General features: G+C 48.3%; 1 protein-coding gene across 2 annotated transcripts in view; it reads left to right on the top strand.

Annotated features, from left to right (window-relative positions):
* ATOSA (atos homolog A) overlaps positions 1-22,548 on the top strand; it is a 662,760-nt gene that overhangs the window by 545,365 nt on the left and 94,847 nt on the right. For both annotated transcript variants that reach the window (XM_069624850.1, XM_069624849.1), the window contains exon 11: positions 15,419-15,618. In XM_069624850.1, coding sequence (XP_069480951.1) covers positions 15,419-15,618 — 200 coding nt within the window. The remainder of the gene's footprint in view (positions 1-15,418; positions 15,619-22,548) is intronic.

Here is a 22,548-nt window from a genome sequence, read left to right as displayed (position 1 = left end):
CCAGAAAGTCTGGTTATTCAGGCCGCTATTACTTCCAGGCAGACAGCATACCCAACCATACCTCCGGACAGGGAGGATAAAAAGGTTGATGCTTGGGCATGTAAAGTTTTTACTTCAGGTAGCATGGCCTTGAAATCGACCAATGTCACCTGTACCCTGGCCAGGTTCACACATACCCTGTGGGAATGCATTTCGGCGGCGGCTGAACATATTCCGGAAGGGGAGGAAAGAGAAGGCTTCCTGAATATAGTCAATGACAGGAAGGAGGCAATGGGGGAATGTCTCCAGTCTGGACTGGATACTGCTGATAGTATTAGCAGGTCCACGGCATCCAGTACAGTACTACGCAGATTTGCGTGGTTGAGAAAGTTGGGGTTTGCACTAGATGTGCAGACCAGACTTCTCAGCATGCCCTTTGATGGCTCAAGGCTTTTTGGTAGTAAGGCTGATGAGAGCCTAGAAAAACGACAGACCTTGAAAGCGGCAGCTAAATCCCTTAGTGCTTCTATGCGACAGCCTCAGAAACCCTATTCGGGCTCATTTTCCTGAAGGGGTCGTCCTTTTCGATACTACTCCTCTGTTGGTAGAGGAAGAGGACAGGCTTTTCAAAGGGGCAAAAGGAATGTCACTTGTGGTGGACGAGGAAAGACTACAAAGCCATCTTCAGGAACGGCATCTATGCCCTCAGCCGCTCCTGCAGCAGCCTCCAAATCTCTGAGGTCTTATCATACAAAACACCAGTGGGAGGCAGAATCTCTCAGCATCTGAAAGAATGGTGAGGCATTACTTCAGATGCTTGGGCCTGGAAACAGTAGCCCAAGGTTACTGCCTTCTCTTCCTAAAAAGACCTCACGATCATCCACCGGGAGCCAGCTCTACCAAAATTCCAGACACGCTCCTTTTGCAGGAAATTATAACCCTGCTAGAGAAAGGTGCAATAGAACATGTACCTGTAGCGGGGAGGAACAAGGGTTGATACTCCCCTTATTTTCTCATCCCGAAGAAGGACGGAGGACTGAGACCCATCTTGGACTTAAGAAAATTCTACAAGTTCCTCAGAAAGGACAAGTTCATGATGGTAACCCTTTCTCAGATCCTTTAGGCTCGCCAACTCCAAGACTGGTTGGTATCATTGGACCTTCAGGATGCTTATTTTCATGTGTCAATCCATCCCAAACACAGAAAATACCTGAGGTTCGCAGTTGGCGGTTCTCACCATCAGTTTCGAGTTCTGCCATTCGGGCTGACCTTCCCTCCGAGGGTTTTCACCAAATTGATGGCGGTAGTGGCAGCGAGTCTCAGGAGAGGGGGGATTCACATCTACCCCTACCTGGACGACTGGCTGATCAGAGCACGTTCTCCAGAACAAGCTCAAGAACATCTGTCGATCACCTGCCACTTCCTCCACAACCTGGGCTTCTCCCTCAACTTCAAGAAGTCCCACATGATACCATCTCAACAACTCCAGTTTATCGGAGCAATCTTGGACACTTCCTCGGCAAAGCCTCGCCGCCCGAGGTGAGAGCTCTCCACATCCAGCAGATGGTAACAAATTTCCAGAAAGCCCAGCATCTATCGGCCTTTGATTTTCTGAGGTTGCTCAGTCTCATGGCATCCTGCATTTTTCTGGTGCCAGAGGCCAGACTGAGAATGAGATCCCTCCAATGGGCCCTCAGAACTCAGTGGTCCCAATTCTCAGGGAATATGTCAGATTTTCTGCAAGTCCCGAGTGCATTTGCTCAGGATCTATCATGGTGGGCTTGCAACAACAACATCCTCAAGGGAGAATCTTTTTGGCAACCATGGCCGGAGATAACAGTAGTGATGGACGCCTCACTCACGGGGTGGGGAGCTCACACCAACGATCTGACAATCAGCGGACGTTGGTCTCCATCGGAGTCCAAACTACACATCAACCTATTGGAGCTGAGGGCACTCAGACTAGCGCTGAAGGCCTTCCTGCCCTCCTTACAGGGAAAGAATGTCCTGATAATGACGGACAACACAGTGGCCATATACTACTTCAACAAAAGAGGAGGCGGAGGATCACTACCTCTGTGCAGAGAGGCAATGCAGCTCTGGTTCTGGGTGATACAAGAAGGAATCTCTCTATCAGCAGTTCACCTAGCCGGAGAGCAGAAAACGGCAGCAGACGATCTGAGCAGGCAGAGCAGTCTCCCATGAGTGGGAACTAGCTCAGGAAGTCCTTCTGGAGATCTTCGCCCTTTGGGGAACCCCTCAAGTGGATCTGTTCGCAACCACAGTAAACCGGAAGTGCGATCATTATTGCTCAAGGGAATTTCCCCCGAGAGGAGCTCTAAGAGATGCGTTCGTAGTTGATTGGGATTTTCCCCTGATGTACGCGTTTCCTCCAGTCCCCGTGATTCCTCAAGTAATCAGGAGGTTGAGAAAGTTCAGGAAAACCATGATCCTAATTGCCCCGGATTGGGCCAGGAGGACGTGGTACACGGACCTTCTGGACATGTCCATCTGCCCTCCAGTACTTCTTCCACAAAGAGAGGATCTTCTCTCGCAAGAGGAAGGTCATGTTCTCCATCCAGAGGTCAACACACTTAACCTTCCTGCATGGTTTCTGAGAGGTTGAGATGCAAGGATTGGGATCTTACAGATGCCGTAACAGAGATTTTGCTTTCGGCCAGGAGGCCAGCAACAAAATCCTTGTACCAGTATTGTTCGAATAGGTTCAGTAACTGGTGCAAGGATAGAGATGTGGACCCTTTTCAATGTAGCACACCAATGGTGCTTTCTTTTCTGTTGCATCTGGCCAATCTGGGGCAATAAAAGGATATCTTGCTGCGCTGTCCATTTTTAAGCGCTCCTCGGAAGAGGTTTCTTACTTTAAAATACCATTAATAATACAGTTCCTGAAAGGACTTACAAATGTATATCCACCAATACCATTTCATGTTCCAACTTGGGATTTAAATTTAGTTCTTAAATTCCTGACACGTATACCATTTGAGCCTCTGCACTCCTGTCCATTGAGGCTTTTAACACTAAAGATTGTTCTTCTTGTGGCATTAATATCAGCCCGCAGGGTTAGTGAACTACAGGCTCTCTCATGTAAACCTCCATATACCACATTTTACAAGGACAAGGTAGTTCTAAAAGTTAAACCATCTTTCTTACCGAAAGTAGTTTCCGACTTCCATTTGTCACAGAAAATTGTTTTACCAACATTTTATCCTCCTCCTCATTTGGGAAAAGAAGAGGAGAGATTACACAGACTGGACCCCAAGAGGGCCCTCAGCTTTTACATTTCAAGAATGACAAAATTACGTCAAGACGACCAACTGTTTGTGGGTTACACAGGTCGTAAATTGGTGTTAGCGGTGACAAAACAAACTATATCCCGCTGGATCATTCTATATTGGAATGCTACAGATTAGCAGGAGAAAAGACCCACTGGATGGGTTACGTGCTCACTCCACTAGGGGAATGGCTACTTCTGCGGATTTGAAGAGGGGAGTCCCTGCAAAAGATATTTGCTCGGCTGCAACATGGGCATCAACGCATACTTTTATCAAACATTACTGCTTAGATGCCTCCTCCTCCAATGAGTGGCTATCTGCCAGAGCGGTACTTCACTCTGTCCATGAAAACAAAAACTAACACTCCCACCTCCAAATTGATCACTGCTATGGGAGTCTATCACAAGATGAGGAATATGTGGGAGGACACAATCCATTCGAAGAACAAGTTACTTACCAATGGTAACGTTCTTTTGACTGGATGTTCCTCGCACGTATTCCTCATCGAACCCTCCCAGCCTACCCCGCAGTACAGTTTTATGTTTTTTCTTACAATTTCCTCTCACAATGGGCCTAGCAGTCACAGCATACGCCTGGATGTTCCACAAGTATTTCCTTGAAAAAACAGAACTGAAGCCAACGGGCGCGGCTCGAGCTACTTATACCATCAGTGATGTCGATGGGGTACGGAGTCCGTCGAGGGACAATCGGCGCCACGGCTTCGAGCACAGCGCCCTCTGCCGAATTTTTTTTTTCCCAAGCTGGCGATAACGAATTATCACAAGATGAGGAATACGTGGGAGGAACATCCAGTCAAAAGAACGTTACAGTTGGTAAGTAACTTGTTCATCTACATATTTGTGTATATCAGAGTCTTCGAAGAACAAAATCGGCTCACTTCTTTCCATTCATAGCACATTGAATAAGTGGAGAGACCCTGCTTGTCTAGCCTTTCCTCTTTTCGGTTCAGCTAGAAGAATTCCATGCTTTCCTCTTGATACACCTTTATTCTATTGTGTATATGTTTTTCAAGAGGCCAATATCTATCATTTTGGTTTGTAAAGTTTTTTGGGTCTTTTACCCCATTTCTGGTCTATATAGTAGTGTTAGGTAAAGTTTGTATGCAGTACCCTTTGGGACCACTACACGCACCTATGACCACAGGTGTAAGCAAAACCAACCAAGAGGGAATGTGAGCTGTAATGATGTTACACAGAGGTCTACAATCACAGGTGTTCAAATAAACTCTTACACTCAAGGCTTCTTTGTTAAATACTTATTAATTTATTTAACTGTCAGTTATAAAACATTCATAAGAAGGAGGCAATATAATCACACACAAATATACTTCAGTACTGTACACTCGAAGTTTCTGAGGCATTCAGAATACTTTGAAGAAGGAGCAAAAAGGCATAGGTTATCAGAACATAGAAAGAATACAGTTATTTCTTAGGCAGTGCAGATATTTAGAGTTCACCAGAAGAGTCAATTCAATTCATAGGCTAGGCCAAAGTCAATGGGCTAAAGTCTTGGATAGGATAAAGCAGTTCTGGTAGATAAACGGAAAAGTCTCTGCAACAGTTCTTAAGAATAGTTTGTAGCAAGAAGAATCATATGTTGGGTCACAAGTTGATTAGGCCTGTGAATTGGGAAAGTTTCAAGCACTTTCACTGCGAGAGGTAAGTACTCTGGTTTTATAGTACCTTTACAAATGAAGAAAAAGATGCAGCTCGTGACCTCTGTTCCTGGCAGTTCCTGCAGATCTCGCTGTTCCTGGGCCTCAGTCGTGGGGACAAGAGGGAGGACGTCAGGGGACTCCTGCACTGCACTGTGACTGGTCAAAAAGCTGGCAACTGGCAAATCTTCAATTCCGGTAGCTGTAGTTAAGCACACAAGCTGGTGTCCCTCTCCCTGGTTATTCGGTTTCCTGCAGCACTCTGAGGAAAATACAACCAGCTCTGAGAATGGTATCCAGGTGGCTTAGTGTCGAGTTGATTGGTCCCACTAACTCAAAGGGAGAAGTCGTCCTTGCAGGGCTTCTCTCTCGAGATGAACTTAGGGATTCGGACCTGCAGCAAGGCTTCACAGGGCAAACCAGCGGTCCGGGAGTTGCAGCAGCCGTCCACTTCAAGCTTATCTGCGGGTCTTTCGTTCCAGTGGTCGACTCTGCCTTCCAAGCCAAGTGACACGCCTTTTATTCAGTTCTCTCCCATTCATTCCAGTCTAGCTGTCCCTCACTCAGCAGGTCTAAGACTTAGTCCCAGGAGACTAAGCACAGGGAGTTTCGGGCACCTCACTTCCTGCCCACCCCAGACACTCGAGCGCCAGAGAAGCCCACCAAAGGCGAATGAACAAAGGAACCAAACCTGGTTTGGCGCGCAGAGCAAAACTCTAGAAGGACCTTTCCACAAAGAAATGGTGGGAAAAGAAGACCGGGACCTGTTTTTATAGAGGGGGCTCAGACGCCATCTTGAAAAACGTGGCGTCCACGATTTAACGCTACCGGTGTTCGCGTTTGGGAAAAATCATGGTAGTTTGTTGTAAAACCACTGCCACCAGCCATTTCGAGAGGGAAGGGTAGCATTTGACTGCTACATGAGTATCTAGACACAGGGGATACTAAGTAACCCCTCCAACACTCTATTGTAAGATAGGGTGTGCTGGGTCTACAAATTTAAAAAGACTAGTGAAGTCAATTTCACTCTACTTACTCTGGGAAGCAGTAGCTTATCCCAGAGAAGGTATTTAAACCTTGGGAAAGCCTGAAAAGGTTTCCCTGTGCCACTGCATTGAGGGTGCTGTGTGACACACATGAAAAGATGATGCCTATGGAGTTGTCTAGAACTCCATAACCAAATAAAACACAAGAGTAAAACACATTTCAAAACACAAAAGAGATTGAGGAAAAAAGGATCACACTCCCTCCAGGAAAAAAATCAACATCCTCAAAATCCAGCAAAGTTGCTGGCGGTCTCTCAGGTGAAGGGAATTGGCACACTTTTGAGAATTCTCCCTAACAAGAAGCGGTACTCTGGAGAGCATGTGCTTATTAATGTAACTGATGCATTATTCTAAGTAACCATATTCAACCATACCAACTTGGTTGTTAGGGAGTTTTACACAAGTTACTGTCTGTGACAGAACTTGGAAAAGCCCGCCTTACATCACAGGGTTGTAACCCCTTAGGTTCAGCCTGAACTACCCAAAGGTTTGGTAGCAATGGCTGAGCAGCCACACTTAGTCTAGGTGAGACCGGGGCTGTAGTGAGGCACGCAGTACTTGGAGCACACAAGTGGTTCAAGGAAACGCTGACACACTAACAGTTATATACAAATATTTGTTTATTTTATATAAACTAAGGCTTTAGAAAATAAGTTATGTAAGTACTATCCACGCAGTAAAATCACAGTAGAATAAAAGGTAGAACACTTAAAATTTTGTGAAAACTACCAATACTAATAACGCAAACTTAAATTAACCCTTGCAACTTTAGTTAGCTCTTTCTTAACTACGCTTCAAAAGTCCAACCCTATACTAAATGAGTGACACAGAGTCAAAGGGGCACTGGGGGGCCCAGCGACCAAGGGCTGAGAAGGAAAGAGTTAGGTAAGCAGCAAACAGAACAAAGTCTGAGGATGTCTTCAGGTTTGCAGGTAGGTAATAGTTTGTTTTAGCAATTAAGAGCCCAGTTGGTTGTTCACCCCAATGGGACTCATGGTGCACTGGAGGGTTGGGGGGGAGGTGCAGGTAACGGCTTCACACGTACGTCTCGTCCCCTTTCCTCCATACTTATGGGGCATTCCTCCTTCCTGTGGGACGGGACCGGAGCACTTTGTAAAAGCATCAAAATGTTGCAAAATTTGTTGTCCTTCCTCTCTTTTTCGTGCGGTACAGCACGCAGCCGTAACCTCGTCCATCTTAGCTCTGCATCGCCCATCAGTCCTTTTCCCTTCTCGTTCGAGACTGAACGCACTTGCATCTGCGGAAGGTTTTTTCTTCCAATTTTCCTCCTCTCTGGCTCTCGCTAGCGATCGTGTGATAATCCGTCTATGCCGTTTCAGCTAGACTTCCCAAATTGTTCTTCCCGTCAGTGATGCTTCGCTAGGGTGGATCCCCATCCTCTTTGTTTAGAGTGTTTGGGCCCTGACCACCGGTGGGACTTGTTTTTTTATTGCGATTCCCTTTCGGTCCAGGCGCTTCAACGTCGGTTAGAGCGGTGGGAGGAGGTGTTTCAGCGCACTCCTCCTTCCCCTTTTTAATTCCTTCATCGACGAGAAGAAGAAACGCCGGTAAGTACCTTACTTTTTAGGGCACCCCAGCCGGGAGACTCCTTCCCGATGTCTTCCCGGTCTGGGAGGAGCGTCAAAAGCTCTGTTACCGGTGCTTGCCCTGAGATGCCATCTAGGCCTAAAAAGTGTACCAGAGGTTTCTCCGAGGGTCTCCGTAAGGGGCCTGTTGACACCGGATTACAATCCAAGGCCCCTCCTGTGGGGGCTGTTTGTAGACCTAGTTCTACTGAGTCGTGGGGTACCGGAGCTCGCTCTGAGGCCTCCTTGATTGGAGCTTCTCTCAAAAGTACCGGGGTGCGCCCCGAGGCCTCGGCTGGGCTTGTTGATACCGAACGGAAGTTCGAGGCCCGACGTGAAGAGGCTTCTACCGGACTCGGGTCTGAGTTCCTTCACTTAGAGGCTAAGATGACCAACAGTTCTGAGAGGCCTGTTAAGGCTTTCTTGGTGAAAGGTGTTCCTCATCGTTCCCGCTCTTGCGGTGACTCCAGAACTGTTGAGGGAGCAAGGAGTGAGGTGTTGAACCGTAATTCCTCCTTTATCGGCAGTGCCGAGGTCCTTCCAGAGAAGGCTAGTTTGGCTATTAGCATGTCACAAAAACATCCTAGGCCACACAGTACCGGCTCGACCGAGATTCCTTGTGTTAAGGCTACAATGAAGACACCTGACCCACTTGTGGGGACCCCTGCCTCACGTGTCGCAGTTCTCCTCAGGTGCTGACAAAATGACGGCCATTCCCGCCAAGACCACGGCGGCCATTTTGGATACATACCTTACAACTACGCCATCGGCCTTAGGTGTAGGGGTTGGTTCGGTAGGTGAACATCGGTTTCCTTGTGCACATCCGTCTCATCCAGTTTTACTGGAACGCCCGGATGCCCCTTCCTCACAATGTCTCGTTGCCTGTGGCGTTGGCGCCCTTGATTTATGTGGACACCTCTCGGGATGGGCTTTCTTGGCAACCCGCTCCCCTGCATCCCTGGAATTACCCTCCTCATGAGAGGCCTCCTGCGGCCGCCCCAAAGTCGTCAAAAAGGTATGCATTCTGACCCCATGAAGGAGTACTTTAAAGGCTTGTTTAGGGAGATATGGCTGCCTGCGCCATCAGTTCCACCTGCGTCTCTGGTGGTTCTGCCGATGCCGCCTTTGCTTGCGGGGCCTCCCCCTACTCTTCCACCCTTTCCTCTGGTGTCCCCAGTGGACGAGGTTGTTGTGGTGCCCGATGTGGTTCAGCCACACCCTGACCTTTCGGATGACAAGCAGGGCGATCAGGACAGCGAAGGCCAGCCCCGCTCTATCAGAGCCTTTCACGACCGGGTGCTGGACATGTGTCTGTTGGATGTTGAAGTGCCCGAAACACCCGCTCCAATAGGAGGGCGTGCTTTCGGGGACGTTCACCTTGTCTCCGTCGATGCGTACCGGCTTATTCTTGAAGAAGGACGTTTTGGCCGAGGTCCGTAGAGTCTGGGAGAGACCACACTCTGGACTATTCGTCAATAAGAAAATTGACGCTCGCTACAAGCTGCATTCTTCGGAAGAGGTGGCCTTAGCATCATGTCCGCCTACCTCCTCCACGGTGGTGGCTGCGGCATCCTCTTCTACGACGGCTACTCAGGTCCTGGGCAAAGAGGATAAGCTTCTCGACTCCCTTAGGAGGAAAATTTTTGTTAACTATGCCCTGCAATTGCGTCAGGCTAATGCAGAACTAGTGTTAGCGGGGGCGAATGTGAAATTGTGGAAAGGTCTGTCGGAGTTTGAGGAGTTCATCCCTGGTGAAAAGCTTGAGGACTTCATGGCGGGATTGTCGGATGCCAGGGTCCTGGCTCAAGATCTGCTGGAGGCCGCGGCTCATCGCGTTGACACTTTGGCCCGGGGCCTTATGCTTGGAGTGGATACCTCTCGGCAGGCTTGGCTGCATGCCACCAAGTTCTCTAAGGAAGTGCAGGACAAGGTTTTGGACCTGCCGTTTGACGGCAAGGAGCTTTTTCATTCCGCAACGGATGTGGAGCTGACCAAAACAAAGGATAGCACCCAGACCGCCAAGTCCTTGTCTGTCCTGGTAAAACCACCTTTTAGGACACAGAACTCGTTGTCACAATCCCGGCCCTCCTCCGGTTTCAGGGGTTTTCTAGATCGAAAATCCTGCAAAGTCGATACTCCTATGGGAAATTCCCACCGGAGGCAGCAACGGAGTCGGTTTTTCTCCCGCTCCTTAGCCTCCTCCTCAGGTTCAGAAGGTGCCGCCACCGAAAAACCAGCCAAATGATAGTTCTCTGCGCTCGCATGAGACCCCGGTGGGAGGACGCATTGCGTCTCATTGGGAAGCGTGGCAGACTATCACCGAGGACAGGTGGGTCTTGTCAGTCACTTGGGTGGCCTTCCTCTTACCCCTTCCCGCTACGCCACCCATAAATCCTGCTTTCCAGCAGTCGGGTTCGTCCTCTGACGAGATTCAGAAGTTACTGGATCTCAGAGCAGTGGAACCCATTCCCTTAGGGGAACGAGGGGAGAGCTTCTACTCTTGACTGTTTACGGTGCCCAAATCCAACCAGGCTGGCCTGCGCACATTCTAGAACTTTCCCAGTTCAATCTTTTCCTACCCCAAGAGAAATTCAAGATGATCACGCCTGGTCAGATAAAGTCCTCCTTGCAGATGGGTGATTGGCTCAGTGTGGAGGACCTTCAGGATGCATATATGCATATTCTGATCTGGAATCCACACCGCCGATACGTGTTTCTTTGTGGGAGAGGAGCATTTCCAGTTCCGAGTGCTTCCTTTTGGCCTCAGCTCGGCACCGCGTGTCTTTACGAAGTTAATGTTGGTGATTGCGGCCCATCTTAGTCTGCAGGGTATCCATGTGTATCCGTATTTGGATGATTGGCTGTTACGCAGCCCTTGCCCGCTGAAAGCCGCGTGCAATCGTCAGTCTCTCCTCCAGCTCCTGTTCCGCCTTGGGCTGTCGGTGAACTGGTGGAAATCTTCCATGACGGTCTCTCAGGACTTGATTTTCCTGGGTTTTCGCTGGAACATGATCGACTGCAGAGTTTACCTGACCCGGGACAGAATGGCGGATCTGTTGGCCACGTGTCAGATGTTTGCGCAGTCGGAAAGCATGTCGGCCTGGTGGTTCCAGAGGCTTCTGGGCCTCATGGCCTTGTGCGTATTGGCTCTTCCTCTTGCCCGACTCAAGATGAGGTGGACTCAAATGGCTCTTCGGAGTTCTTGGCGCCAGGCTGTGGATCCAGACTGCAATATGATATTGATTCCGGCTTCCATGAGAGCGGACCTGCTGTGGTGGTCGTCTCTCGGCAACCTGTCGGTGGGTGCAGGGTTTCAAGACCCTGCCCTGATGGTGACGGTCACGATGGACTCTTCCCTTCTGGGGTGGGGTGTGACATTGGATCTTATTCAGGTCTCGGGCCTTTGGTCGCCTCAAGACAAGCTCCTTCACATAAATCATCTGAACCTTCTGGCGATTATCCTAGTGCTCAAGGCGTTCAGGCCGGTCATTGGCAACAGAGTGGTCCGTATCCGCACGGACAATGTGATGGCAATGTATTACATCAACAAGCAGGGGGCACCAAGTCTCCTCCTCTTGTGGACCTGACCAATCAGATTTGGGAGTGGGCGGTTCGTCATGGTGTCTGGCTGGTAGCAGTACACATCCCGGGCCAGCTGAACATCACGGCAGATGCCCTCAGTCGGCGGACAATGGTCAGCTACGAGTGGGAGTTGAAGGCGGAGATCCTCTCATGGATATTCCTGTTTGGGGCACTCCGTAAGTGGACCTCTTCGCAACATCGGCAAATAAGAAACTTCCTCTATATGCCTCCAGAAATGGTCTGTGAGCCTCCTCTCTGGGGGATGCTCTTGAGATTCCTTGGCACAACGTGAGGGCCTATGCTTTCCCACCTCTGCCTCTGATTCATTGGACGATCTGCAAGCTGAGGAACACAGTGAACTGTTCTCTTCTGCTCATAGCCCCGTGGTGGCCTGCCAGGTTCTGGTTCTCAGAACATCAACACCTGTCGGTGTGTGCAATGATCAGGCTACTGGTGTGTCCCGATCTACTTCACCAGAGGGATCGACAGCTGTGGCACCACTCCCCACAATCGTTCAGCTTGGTGGCATGGTGCCTGAGTTCAGATCTTTAGAGCATCTCAACCTGTCTGCTGATAACATGCAAATAATTCAGGCAGCCACGAAGCCTTCGACGAGGTCTCAGTATAAGAGCAAGTGGCTTTGGTTCTGTCACTAATGCTTAGCCAAACAGCTGGACCCCAGGGTGGCTACGATTGACACAATGCTGTCCTTCGTGTCTCACCTAGCAGAGTCGGGCATTCATGTTCTGTCATGCAGGACTGATCCTTTGGGTATAGCGGCCTACCTATCCACGGACCAGTGCTCTTATTCACTGCCAAATCCAGTGATTAGGAGACACTTTGCGGGTTTGACGCATCTTTATCCTCCGGTTCGCAAGCCGCACACGACGTGGGATCTGAATGTGGTCCTTACGGTGTTGTGCCATAAACGGTTCAAACCAATGGCCACGGTGGACCTTAAGCACCTTTCGTGGAAGGTGTCTTTTTTTGTGTCGCCATTACTTCAGCAAGGCGTGTGAGTGAGCTCTAAGCTCTGTCGGTGGAGCATCCCTTCTTGGTTTTTCACAAGGATAAGGTGGTCCTACGGACAAATCCTTCTTTCCTGCAAAAGGTGGTCTCTGATTTCCATCTGAATCAGTCAATCTCCCTGCCGGTCTTCTTTCCAAACCCAGCTTCAGAAGCGGAAAGGGTTCTGCATTGTTTGGATGTTAGAATGGGCTCTTAAGTTCTATCTGGACAGAACATCTGAATTTAGGAGCTCTTCTCAACTGTTGGTGACCTTTGGTAATCCACAAGGTAGACAGGCCTCTAAGGCTACTATCTCCAGATGGATTGCTGCCTGTATTACGGAGTCTTACACCGTTCAAGGTCTGCAGCCTCCTAAAGGTATTCATGCACACCTGGTGCGGGGCAAGGCAGCTGCGGTTGCTTTTCAGAAATATGTCCCCTGGGAGACCATCGCAAAAGTGGCTACATGGGCCTCCCCATCGGCTTTTTGTAAACAATATTGTCTAGACCTGAACTCCAGATCTGACACTCAGTTTGGCCAGGCTGTGCTGAAGAACCTTTTTCAATAAGGGGTTTTCCATCTACCCGTAGTTCCTGTGAGGAGTGCTTGGGAATCTCCCATAAGTATGGAGGAAAGGGGACGGGACATAGGAGTATAACCAGGTTACTCACTGTATTGACCACCTTACTCCTAGTCCATAGTCCCCTTTCCTCCATAAGCCCGCCGTCCCCTCTAATAAGGTTCCTCTATTATTGCTTAAAGGTCTCTGACCTGGCGATAGAAAAGGACTGATGGGCGATGCGCGGGCGGAGGTAAGATGGGCTGGGTTACGGCCGCATGCAGTACCCTGCCTAAAAGAGAGGAAGGACACATTTTTGCAAAATTTTGATGCTTTTGTGTCCCATAAGTATGGAGGAAAGTGGACTATGGACTAGGAGTAATGTGGTCACTACAGTGAGTAACCTGGTTAAACTGCAGGACTCAGGAACACCTGAGCAACGCAACAAGACCCAAGGTATGTACCTAGGCTTGGAACAGTACCTTATCAATGAAGAACTTAGTGCAGCAGGTGTATCACCAAGGTGAGGCGACAGTTGTCGCCTGTTCGGGTTTCTTGACCTGGATGACTGAAGACGGAACATTGGAGGGAACAGACAGATGCACTTGATCAGTGAAATGCACAGCAGTCATTCTTCACGGCACTGGTGCGTTGGAGACCTTCACAGGTTTCGGTTCAGCGACAGTTGTCTTCTGGCAGACCTTTCTTTGGTTCTTGGTCCTCGATTCAGCTGAGGGGACTTCAAGGGATGAGAAAGTGTCACTGCAGGCCCAAAAGGATGCCCACAAGGTTTCAGCCGGATCTGCACTTCACACGACATTGCAACGCAAAATCCAAATGGCACAAGTCCCAGGGTATTGGAAGTTTGCAGCCCAGGAAGGTCACGCCTCTTCGTGGGATGGCTCAAAATGCAGGTGATTTTCAGACTGGTTGGTCCCACCAGTCTATGGGCGGAAGTTGTCTTCAAGAGATCTTCCCTGTCGCTCGGAATTCGGGGTCGGGTCTTCAGTGGTCACTCAACTGCTTCGAAAGTGAATTGGAAGTTGCTGGGAAGTCGTCCTTCCAATTCCTCATCGGATCTACAGTGCAATGTTCTGGTGGGCTCAGACAGTTTTCTTGCATAAAAACCGAGGGTCCTGGAGCTGAACCTCAATCGTCATTCAAGCCTCATGCAAATCTGGGGGGGGGGCGGCTAGTCAGGGGCGGGTGGGAGGGGGACAGCCAGCTTCCCAGTTAAAACTGCTTCTCGGCAGACACACTGCAGGACAAAGACCAAGGGCTTTTTTTTCGTTACCTCCCCCCCCCCCCCACTTCCTGTCCTTTAAGGCACTCTAGGGAAGCCCATCAGACCTTTCTTTGGTTCTTGGTCCTCGATTCAGCTGAGGGGACTTCAAGGGATGAGAAAGTGTCACTGCAGGCCCAAAAGGATGCCCACAAGGTTTCAGCCGGATCTGCACTTCACACGACATTGCAACGCAAAATCCAAATGGCACAAGTCCCAGGGTATTGGAAGTTTGCAGCCCAGGAAGGTCACGCCTCTTCGTGGGATGGCTCAAAATGCAGGTGATTTTCAGACTGGTTGGTCCCACCAGTCTATGGGCGGAAGTTGTCTTCAAGAGATCTTCCCTGTCGCTCGGAATTCGGGGTCGGGTCTTCAGTGGTCACTCAACTGCTTCGAAAGTGAATTGGAAGTTGCTGGGAAGTCGTCCTTCCAATTCCTCATCGGATCTACAGTGCAATGTTCTGGTGGGCTCAGACAGTTTTCTTGCATAAAAACCGAGGGTCCTGGAGCTGAACCTCAATCGTCATTCAAGCCTCATGCAAATCTGGGGGGGGGGCGGCTAGTCAGGGGCGGGTGGGAGGGGGACAGCCAGCTTCCCAGTTAAAACTGCTTCTCGGCAGACACACTGCAGGACAAAGACCAAGGGCTTTTTTTTCGTTACCTCCCCCCCCCCCACTTCCTGTCCTTTAAGGCACTCTAGGGAAGCCCATCAACGACCAAAGACCAATCAAGACCTCCTCCACACAGAAAGGTAGAAGAAAGCTCAGGTAAGAACAAGTCATTATGAACATGGCTTAAAGTACAGCCCCATTTTAGGCACATGGGGGCCCCTGTGCTCCTGCTACAGCTGTGTAGACAGCCTGAGGTAGAAGTCCACAAAAAGTCATGCAAAAAGGTTCACTGCCACCAGCCTGTCAGTTGGACTTGTAACAGTAACTAAAGGTTACTGGAATCGTGAGAAAAGGGAGACGATGTTTCCCCTCAGCCATCCACATAAGTTTGAGGAGTGCTGATTTCACAAAATAAAATACAGGTGGGACAAAATGGTATCCCGCTGCCCTGATAACTGTAGTTGCCAGCAAACATGGAGGAAAGCATAACTCTGTTGAAAAGAATCCAAAAAGGATAAGAAAGGGTTCCCATGTAGAGAGTAAAAGGATGAGGAGAAATAGCCCAAAAATCCAATAGTCCAGCAAAGATGCTGGCGGACTCATAAGTGGTAAGAATTGCACTCGAGAAGGAAATTCTACCTAAAATTGGTAAAAAGGAATGTTTGATTAAATTGCTAACAGCATGTTGAAACTTGGATTTTCTTTTGTAAATGGGCTGACATTACTTTAGTTATATAAAATAAAACATGATTGTGTTGGTTCTCGCATAGTAAAAACAAAACCTGTTATTTTTCAGACCTTATTTAATCCCAACAATACTGTGGTCAAAATGTTTGTTGTGATATATGATTTACGAGAAATGCCAGCCAATCAACAAACATTCCTACGACAGAGAACATTTTCTATTCCTGTGAAAAAAGAAGTGAGCGGAAACGTCAAAGAAGAAAGCCTGTTAAATACTGAAGAAAGGACATTACGCTACCTCATACATCTGAGGTAATTTTTTTGTAAAGATACATGTTCATACAGAAGAAATTGTGAGCAAAAGGTTAATCCATTTTTCAGATTTACGACTTGATTTTGTTAACGTTTGTGATATGCATCCATGGTTATTTTTAATTTTCTTAACTAAATTATCCATTTCAAATGGAAACTCTTCTAAGCAACCTCATTAAAATAAATTATAATAATTAAGTCACTGCTGGTATTAATTTAGGCTAGGTACAAATGGGTGGTAGCGTCAACTGGGCAATCAATGTTAGTACATCAGGTTGAAGTGCAAACAGGGCAACATTTAAAGTTTGTGTCAGGAAGGAGTAGACAGAAATAGCCCTACAGAGCAGATACTGTGCGTAACTGAAAAGCACTTGCACCAAACTACTGGATCCATGTAAAAATGTAATCGAAACAATAGCACTGAAATGTTAACAATATCACATAGTCATAGACCCATTAGAGATACCAAAACCACAGTACTGCATGTAGAGCAATAGCGTGTGGCCTTGGACCGAAGGTTATTTCACCCAATCTCGCATCTGTCTGATACCACAGACCAGTGGCAAGGTATCCTGACCAAAAGTTCCAAGAATTGGCTGGGTTAATTCTGGAATGCCCTTGTAGAAGGTCACATTCTCAACAACCAAAAGATCGGGATAGGGTTCAGTGCATCCTCAAAAGGCAGCCCTATATAGATCTTCAGGAGTCCTCTTTATCCTCACTCCCGTTTAATAGATATATGCTCTAACCACATCCCGATTGTTTAATATGTGCAAACAAAAATGAAATGAGTCTTCATCTAGTTTATTAGGGAGTGTGCAAAGACAGCATTACTATGCCCCCTCACCACATCCATCACTTGTGCAGTGACCGGTTCCAGAGCATCAATAGTGCCTGAAAATTAGATTAGTCAGGTGGTCCAAAGGGCAACAGTGTCTCGTTTGAATTGCCTGTTTTCAATTAGGTCTTCTTTCTTCTCCCCGCTCCTCCCCATACTTAGTAACTGAACTAGTCTTTACCCTCCAAAGAAATGTATGGGCTAAAGGAACTGATTCCCAGCTCTCAATGATTGACTTATACCTTTCTGCTGAGAACTAGATCCCTAGAGATGGCTCGCCATTTTGTTTAATGTACCTCTCTCCAACCAGTGGGCTTGGAGCTAGCCAGCTGCATACTGTTGTGTAAGATTTTCATATTCATGATAAATCTTCCTGACCTGTGTCGACCCCAGAACTTTGTGCTTGGACTTTATCTTGTCTCTAGGTGAGTGGGAATCTTTTTCCTCTCACCTGATCTCTTACTCTGTTTATGGGTGACCTTTTAATGTCTCTCCATAGTGTTTGGTTGGAGCTATAGTTTACTGCAAGTTTTGGGCTTAGGCTGGGTTGCCCCTGTGGGCTCCCCTGTTCATTTCTCTTTCATGTCCTTGGGTGAACTACTGTTCACAAGTAGTAAAGAGCCTCCATTTCATCACACGCTCCGTCCACTTGAGCAGGAGCTCATCAGTGATGCCTACGCTGCAGGAGCAGCCAGAGAAACCATTCCCTGGATGCACAGCAAGGTATGCTGCTGGGCACATTTAACGAGTGCCAGCAAGCCCCTTCCCGAAATCTGCCTTGCAATATGCTTTAATTATTGAGCATGATCTACCTCTCATAACATTACATCCTGTGAATCTGCCCGCTCTGTGACACACAGGCGTTCCTTTCTTTTTTACTCATCTGCGGAAAATCGCCCACTTTGCAACGAAACGCATGCCTGCATCAAAATGGTCGCCACGTTTCCCTGTGTCTGACCCAGCCTCAATCGTCTCCTGTGCATGAGACTGGCTGCACCAGGATTTGCTGTGGCAACTTCAATAGCCAATCAGCCTGCGCTGGCAGGTGAGCGCCGGCCCGGCCCACCGGAGTAAGGCCCCGGAAGAAGGCTCCTGTCCTGAGCCTGTCCAGAGTCTGCAGAGGCCAGGGACAGGAACGCTGCCCGTCCGTGCCGCAAACATTCGACATTGAATCTCCCCAATGCCGGTACACTTACTACCTGGTAAGGTCTACGTCGCATTACCTTGAACGACTGCTTATGTTAGTAATTGATGTCTAATATTGCTCGCTGTTGTTAACCTTAACGGGCCCTATCTGACCATGCCCTACTGACTCTAGATTGCTGGTACCCAATCTATGTGCATTCCCAATTGGTATTACACCATTGCAATGTAATATCTCCCTGCAGTACCTATCAGGCACATGGCATGCGATAACACACTGTTGTATTCCTGCCACCCTGCTGACAGTGGCATCTATCAAGCAATCTGCACCTCATAATATGCAAGCACATAACTGTGCATTCTCTACTATATGCAGCTATACCTGCCTAATCAATGCCTGCTTAACATATGCCAGAAAGTCTAATGCATTATGCCTCATTCACTTATCTCCAGACTGCAGACTAAGGCTGTTGTTGTAGTTATACAGCCCATCCTGCCTACCCCATGTCTACTAAACTACCATCCTAGACCACTCCTGCTCAAAACCATCTCTGCTTACGGATGTATTCCAGGCCACCCTGCTCAGACTAGATTTTGTCTACTGTTGCCACCTTGCTCAGAATTGACTCTGCCTACTGCTGTGTTTAGGCCACCCTGTGAAATTTCGAATCTGCCTACTGTTCTATTTTAGGCCACCCTGCTCAGAATTGACTCTGCCTACTGCTGTGTTTAGGCCACCCTGCGCAATTTCGAATCTGCCAACTGTTGTACTTTAGACCACCTTGCTCAGAACAGTATCTGCTCACTAGTGCTTTAGGACACTCTGCATACAATGATATCAATAGCTACCAGTAAGCTCTCTGCCTTCCTCACCACGCTGCTCACCCTCCTTATCACACTCTCGGCTCTCGCACCCTACACCCTACCCTCACACTTCCCCTTCCATTAAGAACACCACCAAGCCTGCCACTACTCCCACGGACCACACAGCCATGGACACGCCAGCGCAAACACACCCACCCCTATCAGACGCATCCAATGCACCATCAGGCATCAGAACTATGTGTAGATTGGAAAGACTCTGAGCTCGCACTCTGAATGCAGAATACAGCACCCAACCCATTCCCACAGCACGCAGAAACAATAGACTAGGCTCCCGCTCTACCCATAATCACACCCCTGGCCTCGAACACCCCAATGCATGCAAACAGTCACCCACAAACCACAGCAGGATCCACACTGCCACTACACACGTCACACCAGACTCCACCTCCACCACCTCGAACAATTCACACACACCTCACATCAAATGTGCTCTCATCAACGTACGCTCCCTCTCAGCACATGCATCTGAGATTCACGACCTTATAACCGACAATATCATTGACCTACTAGCCATCACAGAAACCTGGCTACATGAAGCCTCTGGCCCCGCTGTCGCACTGGCACTTCCACCATGCTTCACCATCCTCAGACATGATAGAATCGCAAGAGTGGGCGGCGGAGTAGCCCTCACCTACAATGAGAGCCTCCACCTCCGACTTGTCAGTCACCCCCTCGACCAGCAACTCTGACCTCCTATCTGCTAAACTCACACTGTCCCCCACCAGCACCATCAACATCCATGTACTGTAATGCCCCCCAGGCCTCCCCATAGACTCTCAGGAACCCCTCATCCACATACTCAGTAATAACATCAAAAGCTCCACCAAGACACTCCTGTTAGGTGACCTCAACCTAGGTTTCAATGATGCGAAAGACAAACTTGCTGATACCCTCACCAAGGAACTTAATGACTTAGGATTCACCCAAAAAGTATTAAATCCCACTCCCGCCAAAGGCCGCATCCTAGATTGGATTGCCGACCATAACTGCCACGCTACCATCACCTTTAACACCACCCTGCCATGGACTGATAACAACTGCATCAAATTCACCATACCCATCATCAAAAGCCACAAAACTCTCACTCCTGCTACCGCAGCGCAAGTGAGGAGCTCCAAGAAGCTCACCGAGGACAACCTGCGCCCCTATTTATATATCCCTGAACTAGCACCCCATTCGCCAAAGACCCTAATACCCTAGCAGACATCTACAAAGATATTATCACCAAAGCCATAAACGAAATAGCACCACTCGAATGCAAAAAAGAAAGGAAATCACTACTCACCAACTCCTGGTTCTCCGAAGAACTTCAGGCATTGCGCTCTTGCAAAAGAGTAGCACTAAAAAAGTGGCAAACCAACCCAAATGACAATGCTAAAAACGAGTTCAACTTATTCTCCCACCAATACAAAGCAGCCGTCACCACAGCCAAAGCCAATGCTTCCAACTCGCGCATCTCAAATGCTAAATCGCACTCTAAAGAAATGTTCTCAGTTTTCAATGAGCGCATCTCCCCACCCAATACACCTGATGAAATAAGATGAAGCCTGGTGTGCTAGTATCCAATCTGCCATGTTACACAAAATTGACCTCCTCCAAAAGAAAATTAAGGACCACTGCACAGCACTACCTAAACCAAGCAACCCAACTCATATCCAAACCAATTCGACCAAACCTGATTTCTCCTTCAGAGACATCACAGAATCAGAAGTCTTAAGCCTACCCAAAAATCTCAAACCCTCTCCCTGCAAATGAGACATATGCCCTCCTAAGCTCATGAAGGACTACGCTGACTGCTTCGCACCGCTCTTCACAGCCTTCATCAATGCATCTTTCAAAACAGGAATTATCCCAGCCAGCCTCAAAGAGGCCTGGGTCCGCCCACTCCTAAAAAAAAAAAAACGGCTCTCGACCAACTACAGCCTAATAACTACAGACCAATAACCACTGTGCCATTCCTCCTGAAATTATCGGATAAAGCGGCTCATAGCCAAATCCAACACTTTCTGGAAACCCACTCCATCTTACGGACCAGGCAATGTGGCTTCCGGAAAGGACACAGCACAGAAACAGCTCTGGTCGATCTTAAGAATCAGATCACCAAAATCATGGACAAAGGCAAGCCAGCCTTGCTGCTTCTCCTAGATCTCTCAGCCGCCTTCGATCTGGTGTACCTACAACACTCTCACATCACACCTTACACACTCAGCCAACTTCTCCAAAGAAGCAGCTCTCTGGGTCACCTCCTTCCTCGAAGGAAGAGCCATGAAAGTCTTCTCGGATATAGCATATGCTACACCCACCACAATCCTCTACGGAGTCCCTCAGGGATCTTGCACACACCCACACTATACAACTTGTTCACGAAGCCTCTCTTAGACAAGCTTGACTCACTGGGTATCGCATGTTCGAATTATGCGGACGACACACAAGTACTTCTACCTCTCATAGGCTCATACCAAGATGACGCCAAGGCACTCTACATAACCTATTCCACCATCCAGGCGTGGATGGCAGTTAATGGCCTCTGTTTCAACGGGGACAAGACAGACATCCTGATACTAGGTCAAAAGAACACCCTAGCCAAACTTGATAAACTGTACGCCATCTTTACCATTGACAACTCCATCATCCCCATATCTACTAAACGCCATAAAACCGTACCTATCCGAACCTAACAGCCTATCAATTGCTAGAGTGACCATTGGAGCCAAACTAGACTATTGTAAATCCCTTCTGGCATGCACATCCGCAAAAAACTTAAACAGACTACAAGTCACGCAGAACAGTGCTCTCTGTGCCGCCATCAGCATCTCAAGAAGGGATCACATCTCCCAAGCCAGCCAATCGGCTCACTGGCTCCCGGTCAAAGAGCGTATCACTTTCAAAATCCTCACCCTCACACATAAATGCCTCTCTCTCTGCACTTCATACCTATCGGAAACTATCACCAAATCCTCCTCCACTTGTCCCACTAGGACTTAATACACCAACCAACTCCACATCCCACGCATCAATAGAGCCAAAGCCGGTGGCCTAGGTTTCCCATATATTGCTGCCAAATCCTGGAACGCACTACCCACAGATATCGGAGCAGAAAACTCACTCCCTGTTTTTCGTAGGAAACTCAAGATCTCATTGCTTGCTCAGTAAAAATATAACCAACCTCGAACCCTCGCTGTAAATATGTACAACATCACTCTTGCCTGTAACTTATGTTTTGATCCTGTATATGTAACTAAGCTATGTATGTAACAAGCGCCAGAATGCCCTTGGGCTGCTGCGTGCTTTACAAATCCGAATAAATAGATACTCATCCTCTTTACAAGTGAGCCAGCACAGCCACCTTTTGTGGAGTGCTTGGGGGATACAATGTATCCCCTCTCTTACTTACCTGGTAACATTGTTGTTGCAATAGCAAGTTTACTTGAATGGCTGGTGGCAGTGGTTTTATCTTTGACTTTTAGTCATGTTTACTTGCAGGCTGTTAATTCAGTAATGCACAGAAGAGCCACTATTCTGCTAGAATGACGGGTTCCTTCTTTTTTGCCATTTTGAAGTGTTGGTTCTTGGATCTCAACCCCCCCCCGCCCCCCGATCGCCCCTCCCCCCGCCATTCTAGATGACAACCTCAGTAGAAGTTCTGTCTTCGGCAGGAATCCTTTGTTTTCTGTGCCCCTGTCCCTGAGTGTATGAAAAGACAGGAAGTGAGGGAGGAGTCCAAAACACTGCAGCATTTTGTCTTCGGCCTTGCCTGAAAGGAACCAACTACCAGTGGGGGGCTGGCTGTCCTGATTGGATGGCCAGACCACCCCTGTCTGTAAAATGCAGGGGGAGATTGTAGAGGTTGTGTTGTAGTTCCTGTCAATATTCCGAACCTGGAAGTTTCTGACAAGTCGACTACTGGAGCTGAAACCGAAGAGGAAGATGAAGGAAAGATGGCTGTAGCGATTTCCAGCGACCGGAGAGCCCGCTGTGTAACCGGAGCCTGCTGTAACCCTTCCTTCCAATCGACCCGGGGGCCGCAAACTCAATGACTCCTACCCAGAGGCTTGTTAAATCCA

Source organism: Ambystoma mexicanum, chromosome 11 (assembly GCF_040938575.1).
Source record: "Ambystoma mexicanum isolate Mex_15411 chromosome 11, UKY_AmexF1_1, whole genome shotgun sequence".
Taxonomy (NCBI): domain Eukaryota; kingdom Metazoa; phylum Chordata; class Amphibia; order Caudata; family Ambystomatidae; genus Ambystoma; species Ambystoma mexicanum.
This window is presented reverse-complemented; position numbering and strand designations above follow the sequence as displayed.